The 20,757-nt window shown below is 36.6% G+C and overlaps 1 protein-coding gene across 1 annotated transcript in view; it reads left to right on the forward strand.

Moving 5' to 3' along the window:
* The window catches only part of ATRX (ATRX chromatin remodeler), an 87,610-nt gene that overhangs the window by 24,341 nt on the left and 42,512 nt on the right, over positions 1 to 20,757 (forward strand). Inside the window, exons 8-10 of the mRNA XM_081964191.1 lie at positions 1,789 to 1,856; positions 2,510 to 5,241; positions 14,767 to 14,842. Of these exons, the coding sequence (XP_081820317.1) occupies positions 1,789 to 1,856; positions 2,510 to 5,241; positions 14,767 to 14,842 (2,876 nt within the window). The remainder of the gene's footprint in view (positions 1 to 1,788; positions 1,857 to 2,509; positions 5,242 to 14,766; positions 14,843 to 20,757) is intronic.

The raw sequence follows: 20,757 nt of genomic DNA on the forward strand, positions 1-20,757 counted from the left end.
TATGATTCCAGATAAATTGATGGTATATAAAAAGGAAGTTTTTACTTCCAAATAAGTCTTTTCAGAATCTTCTTAGGTAATAGCTTCCTAGTTTCCCTGCAGTATCCCTACTTTTTAAAAAGCTAGTTGGGCAAGTCTCAACATTGTAATTCAAAATTCAATACTGTAGTTCAAGAACTAGTGACTTGTAAAATGTTTATTAGATACTATCCACTGCCTCTAAGAGAAACTCACCTCAAGACTCTTCTGGAAAACAATGAGGTAACCAGCCTAAGATACTGCTTACTGGATCACAAGGAACCTTCACAATAAGCATTAATACTGGAACCTCTGCAGTCCCACTTGTGGAATCCTTGTGGAATCATCTATGTTTCTATTTATCCTTATACAAACATACACAAACATACATATATATGTATGTTTGTGGCAACACAAACATGCATATATACTCTTACATTTTTTGTAATACACACAAACATACACACAAGAGATCCAGTACTCTATATATTAAATAGCAGGGTGTACCAAAAGTCAAGACCTATAGGCCAATCACAATATGCTTTATTAATTTTAATTTTTTTCAGAGAATGTTACTATACAGGTAATACTTGTTTATCAATCATAATTAGGACCAGTAAGTTTGTCGCTAAGTGACATAGTCACTAAGTGGAAAATCACATGACTGTGATTGTGCTTACAGTTTTACTTCAGCTTTCATTTGGTTTACAGTGTCAGAAGGATATAATGCCGAAGAGCTAATGAGGCCCAACAGTGGTCAATGTTTCTGTTGCTCAGTTCACAACAAAGCCAGATTAAAGGACAAACTTTAGAGCTTTTTCCTCATTCCCCTACCTTTGGGATGCATGGCACAGGGATAATTGGCAAGAAGGGAATTAATGTTCGTATTTACAAACATTGGAGAGGAAGATATTGCAAGAGATTTAAGTAGGAACAAACATTGAAAGCAATGCGCTGTTGCTGGCTATTTGCACAGTGTGCTTGGGGCTCCAACCTCAAGCTGTTTAGGAGGGAAAGAAAGTCTTATCAATTACAGGCAGCAGCTGCCCGCTGGCTAATGATGGTGACAGAGCTGAGCTTCGTAACTTGTGTTGCACTTTTTGGGGAAATGGCTGCACTGCAGAGAAAAGCAGCTTACAGAGAGATTGCAAGGCGGGGGGAAGGAGAGAAAGAAAGGATCAGGCATAGGACAATTTGATACTGTACTAACTGACTGTAATGGCAAATATGTGACAGAGAGACACAGAGATGCAAGAAAGTCATAAATGTGGGCTTTGGTCATAAAGTTGCTTTTCGACACAGCTGCTGCCCGAAGCAATCACTAAGCAAGGTCTTCTGTATTTAGGAATGTTCAAAGAGCATGCATCAAATGAGTAAAGAAACATTTAGAAGAAAATGATAATTCAAACATTTAATGCAATTTTGAATACTAAATTGTCTATGGAATATAACTTTGGTACGTACTATTTATAGTACGACAGGATGGGGATGTAAACTATCTAGAGGCCAATTTCAAAGAAGCAGTGTATACATTTCATAAATAAAAAAGCTTGACTCAGTTTCAGCTAAGTTCTGCCTAGTGTTAGAGGAGAAATAATATTGTAAATTAATTTGGAGCAAAATTGTGTTTTATATTTGATTGCAACGATGAAATAAACAAAAAAGGACCTCTCAGTGTCCTAAAAAAAATGCATTAGCAAGAATGCTGCTAAGCAATATAACCCAGCAATTTCATTAAGCTTCCTGAAAAAAAATGCTTTTTCTTGATAGACTTGCTTCAAATATTATATGAGTGATGATATCAGCCGTGATGCAGACGGAATGGATGAACAGTGTAGGTAAGTGTATAAAATTACCATCATTTAATTAAACCTGATAAACTGTTACCTTGCATTGTTTAAAACGTTCATGAAGTTGCTTCATTTCCTTTTGGAGAATAATGCAACTAATTACTTAACCACCCCCACCCCCATAGGATTTTGGCAATATTAAAAGGTTTTTTTTAATAATGCCTATATGGATTTGATGTATTAGAGTTAGTAAAAACATGTTCCTGCAAAAGTTGTTAATTGATCTTTAAATAGGAGAAATAGTTCACCTCATTCACCTTGCTTTTTATTTCTATAATTTGTACGATTTAACTTGCTTTTAGTCCAAACAAAATACAGAAGTAACTGGAGAACAATTGAGGGGAAGTTAATAAGTTTTGGGATGCCAAGGTTTTTATAATGTGAGACAAAGTGCATCAGTCCCATTGAACTCATGGTTTGAGAACAGCTCTGAATTTCCAGTCTCATGCATTGCTGGCTACCCCTAGGGTATCTGGATTAATGCTAATTTGGCTTGTTTTCCTGTGATAGAAAATGGAGATAGTCTTATCTTTTGAAAATAATATAGCTCCTTGTATCCCAGTCCTGTTGTATATGAAAGAAAAACTTCTGCCATTTGTTTATGGGAACATATTTTAAAAATGTTAAAACTTTAATTTCAGATGGTGTGCTGAAGGTGGAAACTTAATTTGCTGTGACTTTTGCCATAACGCATTCTGCAAAAAATGTATATTGCGCAATTTAGGCCGAAAGGAGCTGTCAACTATAATGGATGAAAATAATCAATGGCATTGCTATATTTGTCAACCAGAACCTTTGCTGGACTTGGTCACTGCTTGTGATAGTGTATTTGAAAATTTGGAACAATTATTACAGCAAAATAAGAAGAGAATCCGAGGCGACAGTGATAAAAGTAAAATGTATGATAATTCCCTTAAATATTCCTCGAAGAAAAATAGTTCAAATTGTAATGGAGAAGAAAAGAAATTTGATCATCCATATTCTGGTGCTCTAACTTATTCTTATAAAGCATTAATGGTGCCAAAAGTACTGCTGAAAAAAACAAAAAAGCTTGCTGAAACCACAACTAACATGAATGCTAGTTTTATAAAGTTTCTCAAGGAGGCAAGTGAAAATTCTGAAATAAACAGAACAGTACATATACGTCAGCTGAAGGCTTTTAAGTCTGTGTTAAATGACATTAAAAAGGCTCATGTAGCTTTGGAGGAAGGACTGAACCTAGAGATTCAAACTCTGGGTGTTAAATTCAAACCGAAACATACCAAAGAGAAAGAAACAGAAATTAAAACAACTAACAACAGTGAAATGAAAACAACAGAAGGAAAAGAATTCAAAGAAACTAAAGTTGTATTGGAAGTCAGTGAGCCTTCCGGTGATCAAAGTGTGCCAGTAACAGAACGGACGGGCAACAAAAAATTGAACTGTAAAGATAAAAAGTCTGGTAAAAGTGAAGAGCTTGAATATAAACCTAATAACCTTGAAGCAACAGATATGGAAATTGTTTCTGTTCCCTCATCTGTTCCTGAGGATATTTTTGAGTCCTGTATGGATGTGCAGAAAGCAGGTGGACAGAGTATTGCAAACCGAACAGAACATGGTTCAGGAAATACTAATAAATCTAAAGATAGTAAAGGCGGGACTAAGTTGGTACATTCTCCCAAAGTTAAGAAGGAATTGGTTGTAAAATTGACACCTGTTTCCATCTCTTCTTCTCCTGTGAAACCTGAGGATCCAGATGAAAAACTGGAAAAGGGAGAGGACAAAGAAGATGGAAAAGAAAATTGTAGTTCTGAATGCGTGCCAGAAAAAGATCTCCTTTCACAGGTAGAAGATCTCAGAAGGTCTCCACGAGTTAAAACTACACCTTTAAGGCGTCCAACAGACATAAATACCTTAACTTCTAATTCTGAGGAAGATAGCAATGAACCGTATGGTGAAAAGTACGGCAGAAAAACCACACAGTCCAAAAGGAAAAAAGACAAGGAGACTTCTCCGAGTGGCCCCGTTTGCAGTCCTCAGTCAAACAAAGAGCTTCCTGTAGACCACAGTTCTGATTCTGATGAAATGCCTGCTGTTCTCCAAGAGGTAGCCATGATGAGCCAGAATTCTTCAGATGCTGATAGCAGCAATGAAGTATCCAAAGATGAGCTAAATACAATAAAGAAGAGAGTGGTGAAGGAGGAGAATGGGAAACGAAAAAGGAGAAGTTCTAGTTCTGGTTCAGATTTTGATGCTAAAAAAGGTAATCCAAATAAAGATTTAGGTGCTGCTAAAAAGAAACGCCAGAACTGCTCAGATTCTTCTAATAATGATTCTGAATTGGAAAGAGAAAATACCATAAAAACAGAGCAAACAAAGAAAACTGCAAAAGAAACGCCAAAGAAAGACAATTATGTTTCTGCGGAAGAGGAATTACCTAAAAAAGAAATGAGAGAATCAAACCAGAAACAGCAAAATGAATTGACCAGTGAAGTTGATGAATTTTTAATTTCAGACAAGGAGAAGGCAGGCAGCTCTTTGGAAGACACGCCTGGTAAAGAGACCTCTGTTACAGAAAAGCAGGGGCAAAATGTCAAAGAAAGCGCATTGAAAGGAAGACAGAATGTTTCCTCTAGAAAGGACAATAGCAGCACTTCAGGCAAGCAAAGCAAACCACGGGGGAAACTACGGGATTTATCTTCCGATGATGCAGGACAGTCCCCAAAGCAAGAACAAAGTGGCGAGTCCTCAGATGAGGTCAAGAAAGCCAGAAAAGAAAAAGAAAAAAGCACAAATGGGAGAAAGACCTCTGAAAGGAGGCAAAGTGATTCCTGTTCTGAAATTGAGAAGCCTTCTCCGGAAAAAGAAAGCTGCAGTGCTTCTGGAAGCAGCAGTAAAAACCAAAAAACACCTGAAGGAAAAACAGGAAGGAACTTAAGAGGGAGAACTTCTAAGAAACTCCAAGATAATGTTTCAGACCCTGAGAAGTCTCCCCCAAACGAAGCAGCTGGTGATGCTTTGGAAGACAATTTAACTAAAAAGGGAGAGAAAGTTAAAGAAAAGAAGAAAAACCCTAAGAGGAGGGATTCAAAAAAACCAAGAGGCGAGCTTCTGTCGTCTTCCGATGAAGACTTTTATGAGGAGAAAAAGAACAAAAAGAGAGGGACAGCCAAGAAGGGAAGTGGCAAAGGTGCATGTAAAGAGACAGGGAAACGCGAGTTTAAAAAAACCAAGGACACGTCGGTCAGTGCTGCCGCCACGTCATCCTCATCAAACGAAGCTGAAAATGAAAATTTGAATTCAGCGGGCGAGGAAAGCAGCGATGAGCAGAAAATAAAGCCAGTAACAGAGAGTTTGGTGGCGGACAGAAAACTTGGATTTTTTCAGTCTTCAGGTGTGCAAATGATTACATCTAAACCTTTGTTTATTATTTCTTTAGAGAAATACACACACACACACACACACACACACGTATACATATATACACATTTTTGAAATTTTACCATTTTTTTGAAGATTTTCATTTTTAGGGTGCTTTGCATTTATGTTTCAAGGATGTTATTTGGATTAGCGCTAAATTGCCGGTCTTGTTGATATGACTATTAAAAAAAAGAAATTAAATACAATGGTTAAGCAGGTGCCTCTTGAAAGCCCTTTTTCCTTAGGAGAACTGTGCAAAATAAAATTGGATTTAAATCTAAAGTTTCCAGCATTTTCAGTCAGCCACTAAAATTGCTGACTAGACATTCTGAAAGCTGAAATTTAGGTACACGGGGTAGGTACATTTAGGTGCATGGAGGAATACAAGGGTGAAAAAATTCACTTGGAACGATGCTGTTTCACAACTGTTTTGTCTTTTTTCTTTCTGTTTTCTACTAAACTTTGCCTTAATGTATATCTACCATCATGAAAAAGGAGAAAGAAAAATGAAAAATACTCATAGCTCATTGGCTTAAGCAAAGTCTAATAATAGTGTTGCTTAGAGAATAGACTGTTTATAAATCATGGAAATGAAATAACAGAGAAATGTTCAACCTATTTGTGTGTGTGTGTGTGTAAGCTTTTTGATTCAGTTTATTGGTAGAGGCATTGATTCAGATTTTTTAATGCCTTTGTTCCCAAAATTGGTCAAGGCTACAATGAAAATATAAAACTATTATTCAATAGTTGCAATGCAGAACAGTTAAAACAACCAGATACAAAGTTATAGCTATATCACAATTTAAGATTACCTTTCATAAAAAGTTGGCTAGATTTTCTATAAATGAAGCACATAATAGCATGCACATGGAGAAAAGTACTTTTAAGGCAAAATTTCAGAACCAGTTGACAATGAAATGTCACAGCATAGGGCTACCTATTAGTTTTTAAACTTTCAACTTTTAAACTTTAGGGGTGCTCAAACATTGTGACATGCTTAGGGATTGTAAATATATTCTGGTTCCTTTAAAATAATTTAGATATGCTTGGTAAGTAACTACATAAATATAACTTCTTAACATTTTTGTTTCATTTCTAGGGCGTGTCAAATTTTTCAACTTTCAATTTCCAAACATTTAGGGATGCTCAAAAGTTGTGACACGCCTTTGGGAATCGTAAAGATAGTTTGGTTACTTTAATATAATTTAGATGTGCTTGGTAAGTAACTGCAAAAATATAACTTTTAAACATTTTGTTTCATTTCACAAATTCAGCTGTCTTTCTCTTTTTGTTAAAACGTTATTTTGTCTTGAGAGCGTTAATACTGCTGGCCTCGTTTCCAGTGAATGTGATATCTGATCCGTAATGGCTTTTTAAAAAAGAACAAGACTGGGAACACTCACTCACATGAGCAACCTAATTGGGACTGGCAGAAACCTGCTTCTGTCTGATAATGTCAGACATTCTCAGATATGGCCTACAGTTAAGAGAACAAAGAAGTGATGATGCTAGAAACTACCCGGCAGCCAGTCTTGCAGGAGACTTACATCCAAAAGTGCTTGAAAAGTGGGAACGAGCAAACAGTTCTTTTGTGACCCTTGTTGTAAATTCACAAGTGGCAATCTTGAACAAGATCCAGGAGAGCTGGGATCAAGCCAAAAACATATCTCTTGGTAGAGGAAAGCTAGATGTCAAAGAGACTTTCACTGTGAAACTTGACAAACTGTTTGACATCAGATTAACTGTACCTGCCCTAATGAAGATGAAGACACCATTGAAGGAAATTGCTTTTGTTAAAGATCAGAGAGACAAGTTTGGTTCTTTTGGATGGCACCAGATTGGTTTGCCAGATGTACTCGAGCAGAAACGACGAGGCAAAAGTGGCAAGACGATGAGAGACAAAGGCTCGCTAAATATAAGCAGAGAAGTATTATAGACATTTTGATACTGACAAATGAAATAATTATCTCTTATGATGAAAATGATGGACAGATGACTGGTGATGAAGTTGAAGAAGAATGTGATGGAAGTTATGAAGAGGCCTTTGACCACGGGTGTCAAACTCCCTGGTCACACACTGCCAAGCCCATCCCCATTTTTGTGAAGGGAAAAAAAGTTATGATACGTCACATGACAGGTTCATTGACAAACCAATGCAAGTACCACAGTGCCCCTGTCATGCCCAATCAACAGATGTGTGAAACAGGTCACAGAGGCAACAGGCAGAGTGTAGACCAGGGGTATTCAACCTTTCTATACCTACCACCCACTTTTGTATCTCTGTTAGTTGTAAAAATTTCTAACCGCCCACCGGTTCCACAGTAATGGTGATTTATAAAGTAGGAAAGTCAATTAGATTTTAAAAAGGAAAGTGCTTCAGTATCGTACCCATCATGAAAGCTAGAACGCCCACTAGTGGGCGGTAGGGACCAGGTTGACTACCACTGGTGTAGACGCAGGAGAAACGTGACGGTTATATCAGAGGCCAGGAAGCAGATCGGCGTCTTGAGGTCGAAGAACAAATCCAAACAAGGCTTGATGAAAATCTCTTTAAACATTTTTGTAACTTGGATAATTTTTTTCTGGTTAGCTTGTGATTGCATGGCTTATTTTTTGCTTAGCTAGATAAGATTCATGCAGAAAAAACCTAGCACGTGTAATTTGGGAAGATAAAGTTAATAGTATTTGAGTTACAAGAGCCTTTTCTGGAGTATATGATCAGACGTGGAATTACCATACCAAGCTAAACATTATGCAATTGGAAAAATAATGGCAGATTTGAATTCTTGGTGTAAAAATATATTTTTAGAACCCCTCACTGAAAAAAAATTCCAAAATTAATTTTAATCCCATTATATGACCCGCCCTACTACCTATTCTTCCTCTGGAAGGAGGGTGGATACACATGAAACATTTTTACCTTCCCACCAAAGTGATACCTATTAATCTACTTGCATTTACATGTTTTAGAACTGTTGTGTGTCAGGTCTTGAACCAGGGCTCTTGGCTCCCCGGCTGGCAAGCTCAGTGTCTAACTATTGAACCATTGTGCCTCCTGTCCGCACACACACATTTAAAATGCTTGTATTTTATTAGCCATTTTAAAGAAGATATATAAGCAAGCAAGAAAAATTAATAAACAATTGAAGAAAAATGGACTTTAAAATATGCAGATTTGTTTTCCAATATACCATTAGTTAATTATGAATGACTAAATATATTACATCAGCTTAAGATTTTGAAAAGTGCTATTAAATTTTAAATTAAATACGAATATCAAAAACCAAGTCAGCAGGATATAAATCACTAAGATTATATGCTACAGTAAATTTAGTTCAAGCAAATTTTGTTCTAATGTAGATGTCCTGTAAAATTGAAATAGGGACTATAGAGAAATCTAGATTACAAATTCACTTATTAAGTTGTAAGGGAAGAAATTCCTTAATTGCATAGCTCTCATTGGGAAATCTCTCTTAAAACCTTATATTAGACCCTTCCCACTGAGAATATATGCTTGACCTCAGGCAAAATTAATATTCTAACATTAATGTGTATATCCTGATTATTTAATATAAGGGTTAGTCATTTGTTATGGTGTGAATAATGATGATGGTGATGATATTTTAAAGGCATTTAAGTTGCTAGTCATCCAGACAGCTTCTGGAAGCAAATTCTATAAGTCAGTTGGGTGTTGAATGGATCAAAACATGGGTTGGGGGTCTGGAAGTTAGAGGACCAGCCCTGGAAGCCTTGAAGTAACTGTAAAGGCTGTCACTGTAATACAGTTTTGAACTTAGAAAAGGGAAGATTAGAAAATACGATTGTAGGTAATCAGGTTACCTTTATTTTATTTTAATATCATTATAAACAAAAAGGTATAAATTTAGCTTTTCCCTCAGCTCTCCAGTCAGTTTCTGGAGGGTGCTTGTCCATTGGCTAATTACAGCCTTTTTACTAGCCAAACCTGCATATCTCTGCACTAAACAATACTTTCCTTACCATGGTTTATTGAACAACCTAAAAGTGGCTTAGTTCACATAACAGAAATGAAAGACCCTAGAATGGCTATAGTGTATGTTTCACAAATTGTAGATTGGCAGTCAATTTTCTATGGGTTTCCTGACCTGCCAGGATTGAAATACATGAGATGGGGCAGACCTGAAGTTCTGTACTTTCTCACTGGGGAGTGAGATCCATTGTGTGGAAGAGTCTATTTCAGCTACTGATACCATTTTGTTGACAGACTATTTGAATATTTGCAAATAGACAGGAAGTTGTGAATAATTACTGGTGCTTGCAGAAAATAACTATAGTCTACCTCCTTTTAAAGTAATAGGCTTATTTTTACAGTGTAAAGTAAACTGCCCGATTCAAATTCCTACTCAAGTATTTCAAAATGTACTATTCATTTCAACATAGTATGAAAAAAATCTTTATATTAATTTGCTCAAGGTTTGTTTGTTGTTTCTTCTTGTGCCGTATCTGTCATCGGACATTGGCAATCTTGTTGGTGATCCTATTTTTATCAACAGCCGCATGAAAAAGTGCTGCTGAGTTTTGTCCAAACTAGTCCCTTAGGTTTTGAAGCCATGATGTTCTTCTTCTGCCGGGACCTTGTTTGCCTTCAATCTTTCCCTGGAGGATTAAGTGAAGGATGCCGTATTTTTCTGAGTGTCGTATCCCATGTCCAAAATATTCTAACTTTCGCTTTTTAATGGTTTTGATTATTTCCCTTTGCTTTCCCAGGCGGCTTATCACCTCATTTCTGATTTTGTCAACCCAACTTATACATAACAGCCGCCTGTAAATCCACAAAGAACATTAATATTTAGAGAAACAGTTTGATCAGGCTAGATCAAAGCTCGAAACGAGGAAACATGCTGTTCCACTCCTGCCTTAGGCACAAAGCCAGCTGGTTGACCTTGGGCCAGTCACTTTCTCTCAGTCCTAGGAAGGAGGCAATGGCAAGCCACTTCTGAAAAATCTTGCCAAGAAAACTGCAGGGGCTTGTCCAGCCAGTCTCCCAGAATTGGACATGGTTAAATGGACGGGAAAAGAAACCTCAAAAGTTAAATTGGATTGCATTTACTTAATAAAAACTAGGATTGTATAATAGGAAACTGAAGTTGTAATATGACAAAAAGAGAAAAATGCAGTTGCATATGTATCACATTGGAAACAGTTACAGAATGGTCACATAAAATGCACTCTCCAGATAGCATATAATATTCTTTATTGGTCAATTGTGATTGGACACACAAAGAATCCATCTCCCGTGTATAAGCTCAATCAAAATTTGTGTAGCCAAAGAAGTAGCACTTTTATAATGACATGCTCATTTTAATTATAACCCTTAATTATATTTAATGTATTGGAGCTAAGAAACAGCTATGCTGAACTTCTCAAGTAACAGAAACTGCTATAAGATGGGCCCAATGAAGGACAGGGGACCCTAAAACCCTTAAAAGAAAGCTCTATTTGTCCCCCTCTTATGTGGAATCAGCGTTAGGAAGCATAGGTATGTCTGCTGAGAAACAGAACACCTGAGCAATGGATTAGCCCCCTTGGACACAAAAATATAACCACTGAGCTTTGGGCAGGGTTTGGAGAAGACTTTTAAAGTCCTTGGTTTCAAGAGACTAGCTGTGTGTTACTTGGCCTTGTTGCTTTTTCTTTGACAGACTTTGTATATTTGAATCATTTGGATGTAATTCAGCTTCTTATGTTGCAGATTTCCTCATAATAGTTGTTATGCAAATAGGCTTTTACTAGAACCACTAGAATTTTTAATATGTTCTTTCAAAGTTTTCAATTCATTAAATGTTTTCTATACCCATGAAATTGAGAAATTACCCAGATTTCTGTAACAAAGTGAAGAAACATAACATTGATCCCAATCAATCCCTGTGACCATCTCTAAATATTGTATTGCTTCCTGCCAAATTGCTTATCAACTAGCCACCCAACACTTAAGTGGTGTCTTGGTACTAATCTTCAAATTTCACGTTGCAAGGAATAATTGCCCTGTGTACAAAGGGGAACTATCAGTTCTCCAAGCTAGATCCAAGGGATGGCTTGTAGATTGAGAACTTGACTTTAATAGTTCTTACATTGCTTCTACATTAAATATGCCAAAAATCAGAATAAGTACTGATATAGTAGTGTTCCAACTAAATGTTTATTAAAAGGCCTATGTTTTCATGAGCTGCAGTTCATTTCATCAGATGGAGATGAAATGCATTGTAGTGCACGAAAGCTGAGGCTTTTTAACGAAACTCATTTGTTAGAAAAGGTGCTTCCAAACTCATCCTGATTTTTGCCTACTACAGACTAACCTGGTTTGCTTTCTAAGATGCCTGAGTTCATAAGAAAATTGTGGGCCAATTAGCTAGAAAGTTGAGGAATGGCCATTCACCAGGTTTTGAAAACCATGATCATTGATGGTATTGATGTATTGTTAAAATGAAGTTGTGGGAGAGGGATTCATCCCAGAGAAAAGTGATTTAGCATTTACAAATGAGAACACTTTGTAATGTAGCATCTGTTTATTGATGTTGTTGGAATAAGTGCAGTATTATGTCCATAGTAAATTGCACTCCTAATTTTATGGACGTTATTTTTTCTATAATTTATTAGTCAAATTGTACAAAGCTTCTTGAATGAGAAGCAAAATGTCTTCAAAGAAAAACCAGAAAGTCCAGTTGTCTCTTGAAAAAATACTTTTGGCTAAGGCATTAGCTAAGCAAAAAATAATCCATGCAATCATAAACTAACACCAGAAGGAAATTAGCTGAGTTACAAAAAGGTTTAAGCGAGTTTCATTATGCCTTGTTTTAATTTATTCTTCAACCTCAGCTGCCGACTTGCTTCTTGGCGTCTGATATAACCTTCACATATTTCCTGTGTCAACACTTTGATTGCTGCCTCTGTGACCTGTTTCACACATCTTTGTTGATTGGGCATGTCTGTGGTACTTGCATTGGTTCATCAATGAACTTCTGACAAACATTTGTAGTTAGTTTGCACATCAAAGGTGGTTCATAGACACCTTCAGACAAGTAAATCGGCTCCAGCAGAATGGATGTTCTCGAATTGACTAAAGGCATTTTTCTTGCATGTTCTGAAAAATCTCTCAGCACGTCATCGTCTGCATCACTCAAGTCAATCATCTTTTGCGCGCCAGCTATCCTCTCTTGAATATCACCTGAACACAAGACTTTCTGGATTATCATTTCACTGAAAGCATACCATGTTAGCGCTTGGTGGTTGGCAAAACAGCATCTACTACAATCTTGTTTTGCAGTCTGATTTGCTGCAGCTGGAACAACACATGACGCAGGGATGTTTGACTTTGATGTTGAACCAGCAGCAGTAGTATACACCAATGATATATTCCACGATCACTCCTAAATTTTGAAGAGTTTTTGCCTTTAAAGCCATGTTTTGAAACCCATATTCAACAAAGCCTATTTGCAGTTGTCAACCAGCATGAATGGTTTATGGGGCCAATTTCCAGAAGAACCAGATCTGTGTGAAGTACTCCTGTCCTTGTTGCCTGTGTGATTCTATATTCATACACTTGATGAGTAGAGAGATCCTTTGCCACACTGTCACTCAGTGATATGAGAGGCTCACTAATTGAAACCCTGGTGAACGAAGGATCAATGTCAAGTCCTTGCAATGTCTAGCAGGTTGCCAATTTTACCTGCACAATTGTTAGACAAAGTTTTCCAATTCAGTTTTGTGATTAAGTGTCACAGGGGTAATTCATTCGTGTGGAGTGCACACACCAACCAGATCAACTTCCGGTCAAGCTTGACCTCTACCCAATGCATGGCACCACCTTCCCAGCCAGTATTAACATTTGTAGAATCTCCTCCAGTGGCCTTCAAGCTTTTGTCAATGCCTCCCTTCTTCCTCAAATACCCCAGGTTATCTGCAATTATTTGAGCAGGTTTTCCTCTTTTTGAGCCTTTCTCTGAAGGAAATCTTCCACCTGGCTCACTGTACACAGAATAATGTTCTTTGATGGTTCTGGGGAAATGCTGGTCTGAATTGTTTGCTTTCAGCATAACTTTAGTTGCATTCTACTTTGCCCTTCTTACAGAGCTCATCCAATTCTTGATCTCGGGACTTCATAATCTTGACTTGTCAACTACAAGTCTTTTGTCTTCTTTGGTGATCAAGCCAGCAACTATGAAGGTGGCTGTGATAATGGCACCAGTGGCACGTACACCAGCACTGTATCTTATGCTCTGCATAGCGGCATTTGTTATTTCTAGTCTATTGTATTCTGTCTTTTCTTTTGAAGTAGAGGACATGTGTGTTTGGTCATTTGTCAGTATCGAAATATCTGCAATACTTCTCTGCTTATATTTAGCAAGCCTCTATCTCTCGTCATCTTGCCCCTTTTGTCTCGTCATTTCTGCTTGGGTACGTCTGGCAAACCAATCTGGTGTGATCCGAACGAACCAAACTTGTCTCTCTGATCTTTAATGAAAGCAAGTTCCCTCAATGGTATCTTTGTCTCCTTAGGATAGGTACAATTAATGTGAGCATCTGTTTTGCAGCCAGCGGGGCAACCAAATTCGGCACACAGAACAATTTGACACTTGCATCCTGTTTGAGGATGTCAAACAGTTTGTCAAGTTTCACAGTGAAAGTCTCTTTGACAGCTTTCCTCTACCAAGAGATATATTTTGGCTTGATCCCAGCTCTCTTGGATCTTGTTCAAGATTGCCACTTGTGAATTTACAACAAGGGTCACAAAGGAACTGTTTGCTCGTTCCCACTTTTCAAGCACTTTTGGATATATGTCTCCTGCAAGACTGGCTGCTGGGTAGTTTCTAGCATCATCACTACTTTGTTCTCTTAACTGTAGGCCATATCTGAGAATGTCTGGCATTATCAGACAGAAGCAGGTTTCTGCCAGTCCCAATTAGGTTGCTCATGTGAGTGAGTGTTCCCAGTCTTGTTCTTTTTTAAAAAGCCATTACGGATCAGATATCACATTCACTGGAAACGAGGCCAGCAGTATTAACGCTCTCAAGACAAAATAACGTTTTAACAAAAAGAGAAAGACAGCTGAATTTGTGAAATGAAACAAAATGTTTAAAAGTTATATTTTTGCAGTTACTTACCAAGCACATCTAAATTATATTAAAGTAACCAAACTATCTTTACGATTCCCAAAGGCGTGTCACAACTTTTGAGCATCCCTAAATGTTTGGAAATTGAAAGTTGAAAAACTTGACAGGCCCTAAAAATTTCCCTTTTGTCTTTCTGATTTTAGAAAAATAGTTGTAGGGTGTATAATTCTTCCTTTTCACATGGTTGAGTCGTGCAGAATTTCTTCTATAGCGCAATTGGATTTGGGTGGCTTTACACATCTGGAAAGAAATGGCATTTCCCCAAATAGTGGAGATGGTATCTCATAGCAGTGGTAGAAGAAGTTTTTTTTCTTTGGGTCAAATAAGTTTCCCCCTTTTTTCTTCTAAAGGAGATGAAGGAGAGCATCAATCTGCAGCTGTGCCAATGGAAGAAGAGGAAGATGACGATGATGATCCTGAGAATAGGTATGATTCCACCCATAAGGACTTTAAAAAGATTATAACACACCCTAGGCGTGGGCTCAAGCGAGAGCAACGGAGCAGCAAGCAGGTTATAAAAACCAGAAGTGCCTGCCTTGTACAGACTCGCTCACAGGCTTCCCGCCAGCCTGAACGAGAGGCCAGAAAACAAACCCCCCAATCCAGAAATGAAAAGAAAATACGTTTTAAGTGTTAAGTCACACACCTTGCATAGGGTGTGTTATAAATGCAGCACTGTCCATTTTAAGTTTCCATGTATAATGTGGATTTTATGTAAATTGTACAACTCTTTAAACAAAAAGCAATTTGATAATTACAACTCTCCACAGGAATGGGAGATGAGCAGTTATTCAATATTGATAGCATTCTGATGGCACTTGAATTCCTATAAATTAGCTCTTACAAACACTTGATCAAAACTAGCCAGAAGTAGAACATGTTTTTGGAGAAATCCGTTTCTTAGCATCCTGAATTACAAATTCCTATAATTTCAAAACTCAACATTTGGTAACAGTAATATAATGACTTGAATTTGTGCCTGCTTCAGTCATTTGAAATTTTATTAGCTTTGTTTAGACTACAGTCGCATGTTAAATTGAACATGTGCATACATGTATATTTGTTAACATTTAATGTTAAAATATCACTAGTTAAGGATTCCGTTTTGTAGGCCTAATAAATTCATAATGCATGAATTCTGTAACTGATATAAACCAAGAAAGAATAGAATAAAAGGAATTTTTTAAATTAATAGAACAGGTTGCAATCTTTAGTGACTTAACAGAGCATGAAGCCTCAATGAACACAAGGGAACTTAGATTAAGAAGATATGCAGAGGATCGCACTGTTACAGAATTGACAACATGCTTTTGTTAAGGCACCTATGCCTAATGTTGGTTATCAAGCCGTTTCTTTGCGGGAGCTGTTTCAGCAAATTCAATAGAATATTTTGGAATGATAGATATCCATTTGGCCTTGTGGAGCTTAGAATGATTTGTTACTAAGTAAACTGGTTTTTACCTAGAGAAAACAAAACATAATTTTTTGTACCTGAAACAAATTTTAACACTTGACTTGCTCTCCAGTGTGGACCTGGTGTACAGATAAAATGCTGCTATTCTAGGTTATTACTTGCTTTTCATATACAATGTTTAAAAAATGTTTGAAAATGAACTTTAGTATCTGTTTAGGGATTGCTATAGAAACAGTGGTGAGGAAATTGTTCAAAAATTCTGTTAAGACTTTCAAAGAGTCGAAGTAGAGTTCATTATTTCATTGTTAAGTTTTAAAAATTAATTTCTAGTAGAAAATATATATATATAAAATCAAAAGCTGGATTTTTCAAAAAATTCACAGTGCTTAGTAAATAAATTTTAATTTTACTCATAAAATTCCTGGAATTGCTTTAATGTGGGAAAAACCAAGAATACTGTATTATCCGGGAATAAAGTTGATCTACCTCTCTTACATGGAGCTGGTGTTCATAGACACTTAATCTTAACCAATGTATATGTTGGTTAACATGTATTCAAATGCATCATTTTTGCTTCAGAATCAAGAAACTGCAATTAAGTAGTTGGTTCCATATTAGAAGGGTCCCAAGAGCTGTATGTAGAAAGACCACTGAGCATGGAGATGCTTCTGCTTCTCCTCCCTGTTGTGGTATCTTCAATCTCACACTCTGAAAAGCAGCTCATGTAGCACAAAAATGTTACCATCCCTGCTCCCATTTGCAAGCTGAACTGATTTTGCCTGCGCATGGGATCTGCCGTTGGGAGTTGCACTGTGATCTATCGCTCCAAAGTTTCAAGTAGGCTTAGGCTTCAAATTGCCTTAGGCTTGCAATTTGACTTGCTTGCTTTTGCTTTCTTTAATGGATGAAACAGTTCTGCCAGGCCAAAGAAAGATGTTAAGAGATCTGTAGTATTGTTACAACTTAGACAGTTGTATTTAAAACTTTCTTTTTCTGAAGAAACTATTTTAACATGCCTCTTGTTAAAAATGTTAAAATCAACTTTGCCAATTTGCAATATTTTAGTGAGTCTTAATATAACAGACAGTGCTGTATTTCATTGTGGTGTGTATTTGTTCATGATTGGTTTGTCTGAATTTTTAAATAGTGCTGTTTTAATATGTTTGGAGTTATTTTGTTCATTAAGAGATTCATAGTGTATTCATGCACAATGCCTTTGAAGTATTTGATGGATGCAATAAATTTTTGTAAAACATGTTTCTCGTCCAAGCATTTAATTTAAGAAACACATTTTTTCTACTAAGATATAATAGGAAACAATTTATTTAGCGATTGCCATTTATATTGTCCTCATAATATTCAGCTTACCATTCTTGGAAGTTTCAAATTTTAACACTACTTAGTCATGTTATGTCAACTAAATTGAATTAAAGCATGTCATGTTTTTTAATTTACTCTCATACTCAGAGTATGTCAAATATGTAATTGCAGACATACTTGATATGGTAGTTGGTAAGACATCTTAGAAAACATGTACATGGATTTGGGGCTCTTACCTCTGACCCTCTGCATGATGGACTTCCAATTTGCTTAACACTCACCTCCCCTTGCTATAAACAACGTTGATTCATGCAGTTGTGGGTACAGGAGATCATGTCCAGAGCTGATATAAAAAATTGCCTGTGGTGGGGAAAAGTAGAAACTACACACGTGACTGTGGAAATATATATACATTTAGTCTTGCAGTTGAAACTGCAGTAGATCAGGATAAAGTATAATTGGAAAGGAGTAAAAGCCATTCTCACATCAGTACTATAAATTGAATAAACATTTGACGAAGTCACTAACAATCTTGTTGAAGAAAAATAAGGCAGTATTAGCTTCTGGCAATGGGGTCTGCAAATAACTGCCATCTTGGCTATTAGAAACAATAATTTAAAGATGGCCAAATCCAGAAGACATCAGAGATTTAGTTTCATTGACCATCAAATGTATTAGTTGTGACTAATGTACTTCAGATCTAATTCATAATGTTGCTTTTTAAAGGCATTTTAATGTAGTTTATATTGTGGTGAGCATATGCTTCACATTCTTTATATCACAGTATGGGAAGGCTGGATGATAAACCTGAGTGATACACTAGATAGGATTTGTCAATCATATTTGTGTTTACTAAATAAAGATTAAATGAATAGAGGGTTGAACTTCTCTGAAGTTTATTCCCATGGCTGCATCTCCTTTCCTAGTTAATTAGCATTTAATGTTTTTATAGCAGACAAAATGGACTTTATTTGAAACAGCAAATCATTTTACTGTCAGTTATGACTTCAACAGATTAACAGAGTTGAAAAGTACCTTGTAGGTCATCTAGTCCAACCCCTCATTTAGAATGTGTGTCTCCTTTTGGAAGTCCAACTATCTGATATTACATGTTTTGAACCCCAAGCATAATTTGAGATGGTTTGCTTCTATGTTCCCTTGGAAAAAGCTAGGTGTGGAAACACTAAATACAACAATTTGATCAGAAATTGAAATTGTCACATTTAGTTAAAATGTTACAGAAAAAAACCCAGCTTTTGTCAACACTTCTGTTTTTCTTTGGCTTTGCTTTCCATAGAAACCAAGGCCAAAATCTGTTGTAGGATTCCAGAAATATGGAATCAGATCTACTCTCAAAATAAAAATCTGTAAATGAATGTTTATGGACAGTTCTAAAAATTTTTTTGGGGGGGAAACAACAATATTCAGAGGTAACCTACTTAATGTCAAGTAGTCATTTCTAACCATTGTTGTGTTGTTCATGAAATTTAACATGCTGATTAATATACCTGTACATCTTGTGACCTAACGGAAGAAAATGGACGAGTTATTCATGGTAGACTGGCAGGCTCAAACCTGTTAATTTGGACAGCAAAAATACACAATGAGAAAAAGCATATGAGGCTGCTCTCTGAGCTTGGTTGTTTTCTGGCAGATGTTTCATTACCCAAACTAGGTAACGTCACCAGCACTGATGCTGTTGCCTAGTTGGGTAATGAAACGTTTACAAGAAAACAACCCAGCTCAGAGAGCACCAAGGTCCCCTCATTTCAACCCCGAGCTACAAATATTCTCCTTTATCAGTACAAGCATATTTTTGTAGGGGTTGCTGACTTTTAAATCCCAACGTAGGACAAAGTTGATGTAAGGAAGCCTTTCACTTGAAGCTATTCTCATCGCAACCCTTTTGGTTTCTTACTAGCAGAGTTTCTCCAGCTGTGCCTCGCTGCTGTTCTAGTTTGCTGGCCAGTTTAATTCATTGCTTTGGAGAAATCCAAATGTTTTTGATACAGCATTGGAGAAAAGGATGGCTATGGTTAAATAGTTAAACTTTCTTTTGTGTTACGTTTTTCCTTCCCATTCAATTTCATTGAAGAAAAGTGCTCCCTGAAGATTTATATTAGATTGGCATTTTCCTTGTTTTTGGTTTTATTAAGGAGAAGCAATACAGTGGTACATACCAAACTTGAGCCCTTTGGATCTGTTTTAGTCCAGAAATACCTGTGCATCAGACTGAAAAGGTGTGATAAAACTTGAGGAAAGTCCACGGGAATTTTTCAAAGCAGTATGGTGAGGGCATTCTGTACTAAACCAATTCACAAACATCTAGATGCATATTTGAAACTCTGCAGCACATAAACATTTCAGGGATTAGTAAAAACTGCTTATAGTTTTTATTCCATAGACTTTTGAGAGACACCTGTTTTTCCTGTCTCTGGTTATTACTTATATATATCTGGGAAAACATGCAGCTGAGATTCTTAGAAAACTATGGACAAACCGTCTCAGTTTGCTCTAATTTCTTTTCTGTCATTGAGAACTAGTTATTGTGCTGAATGTGGACCAAGAATCTGAAAAACATTATTATTATTATCTCTTTTATTCATTAAACATGAAACTCAGTCAACTGGGCATTTAAAATGTATCACAAATACCATTGACTGGTGCTAATGGTTGATACGGGTTGCTGCCAGCGTCCTAGGTATCAGCCAATTTATTATTATTATTATTATTATTATTATTATTATTATTATTATTATTATTATTATTATTATTATTATTATTATTATTATTATTATTATTATTATTATTATTATTATTATTCTCAGAATACAATGACCTGCTTCTATTTTAAATTGCACCAGTTAGACCCATCAGCACAGTTTTAGCTTCTAGTATGGTTGCCTTCAATTCAAGGCCTTTGCAATTGGCCTTTTCTGTATCCTGTGATACCTGCCCACGAGAAGGAGAGGACAAAGTTTGCCTTTATTATTATTGGGTTATTGCTGTCTGTTTGGAACTGCTTAGCTTGCCTTGGCATGAGGGGGGGAAGTGAGATTCCTTTGCAGAGGTCCCACTGGTACTCGTGCTTTCGGTACTATGATTAAATAAAAAGAATTCAACAGTCAACAAGAACCCTTAAGCCAGGAAAGCCAGTCTAATGGGCTTCCTTTGGGTAGTGTTGATGGACCACTAATTGTCTGTCCATTATAAGGTGTATGACAAGATACGACTGTGCTTAATCTGCCTTCCAAGATCCTAGCCAGGGCTTTTGAGGTTCGTTACCTTGGACAGTACTAAAAAATAACACTCCAAAACTGGCTTTTTAAACTTTCTCTTTAAAATGACATTTCATTATTGAAATATGACTGATACAGGATCCTGATATTCAGCTAAAATTGCTGTACTATAAAGATTGATAGTATATACTGTAGAAAATGGAAGTTAGCACTGAGGTGGTATAAACAGCAGCTGCAGAAACTATAGATAGTCCTTGACTTATGACGACAACTGAGCCCAAAATTTGCATTGTAAAGCAAGACAGTTGTTAAGTGAATTTTGTCCCTCTTTATGATCTTCCTTGCTATGGTTGTTAAATGAGTCATTT

The sequence above is a fragment of the Natrix helvetica genome (assembly GCF_964273705.1).
Source record: "Natrix helvetica genome assembly, chromosome: 11".
NCBI lineage: Eukaryota > Metazoa > Chordata > Lepidosauria > Squamata > Natricidae > Natrix > Natrix helvetica.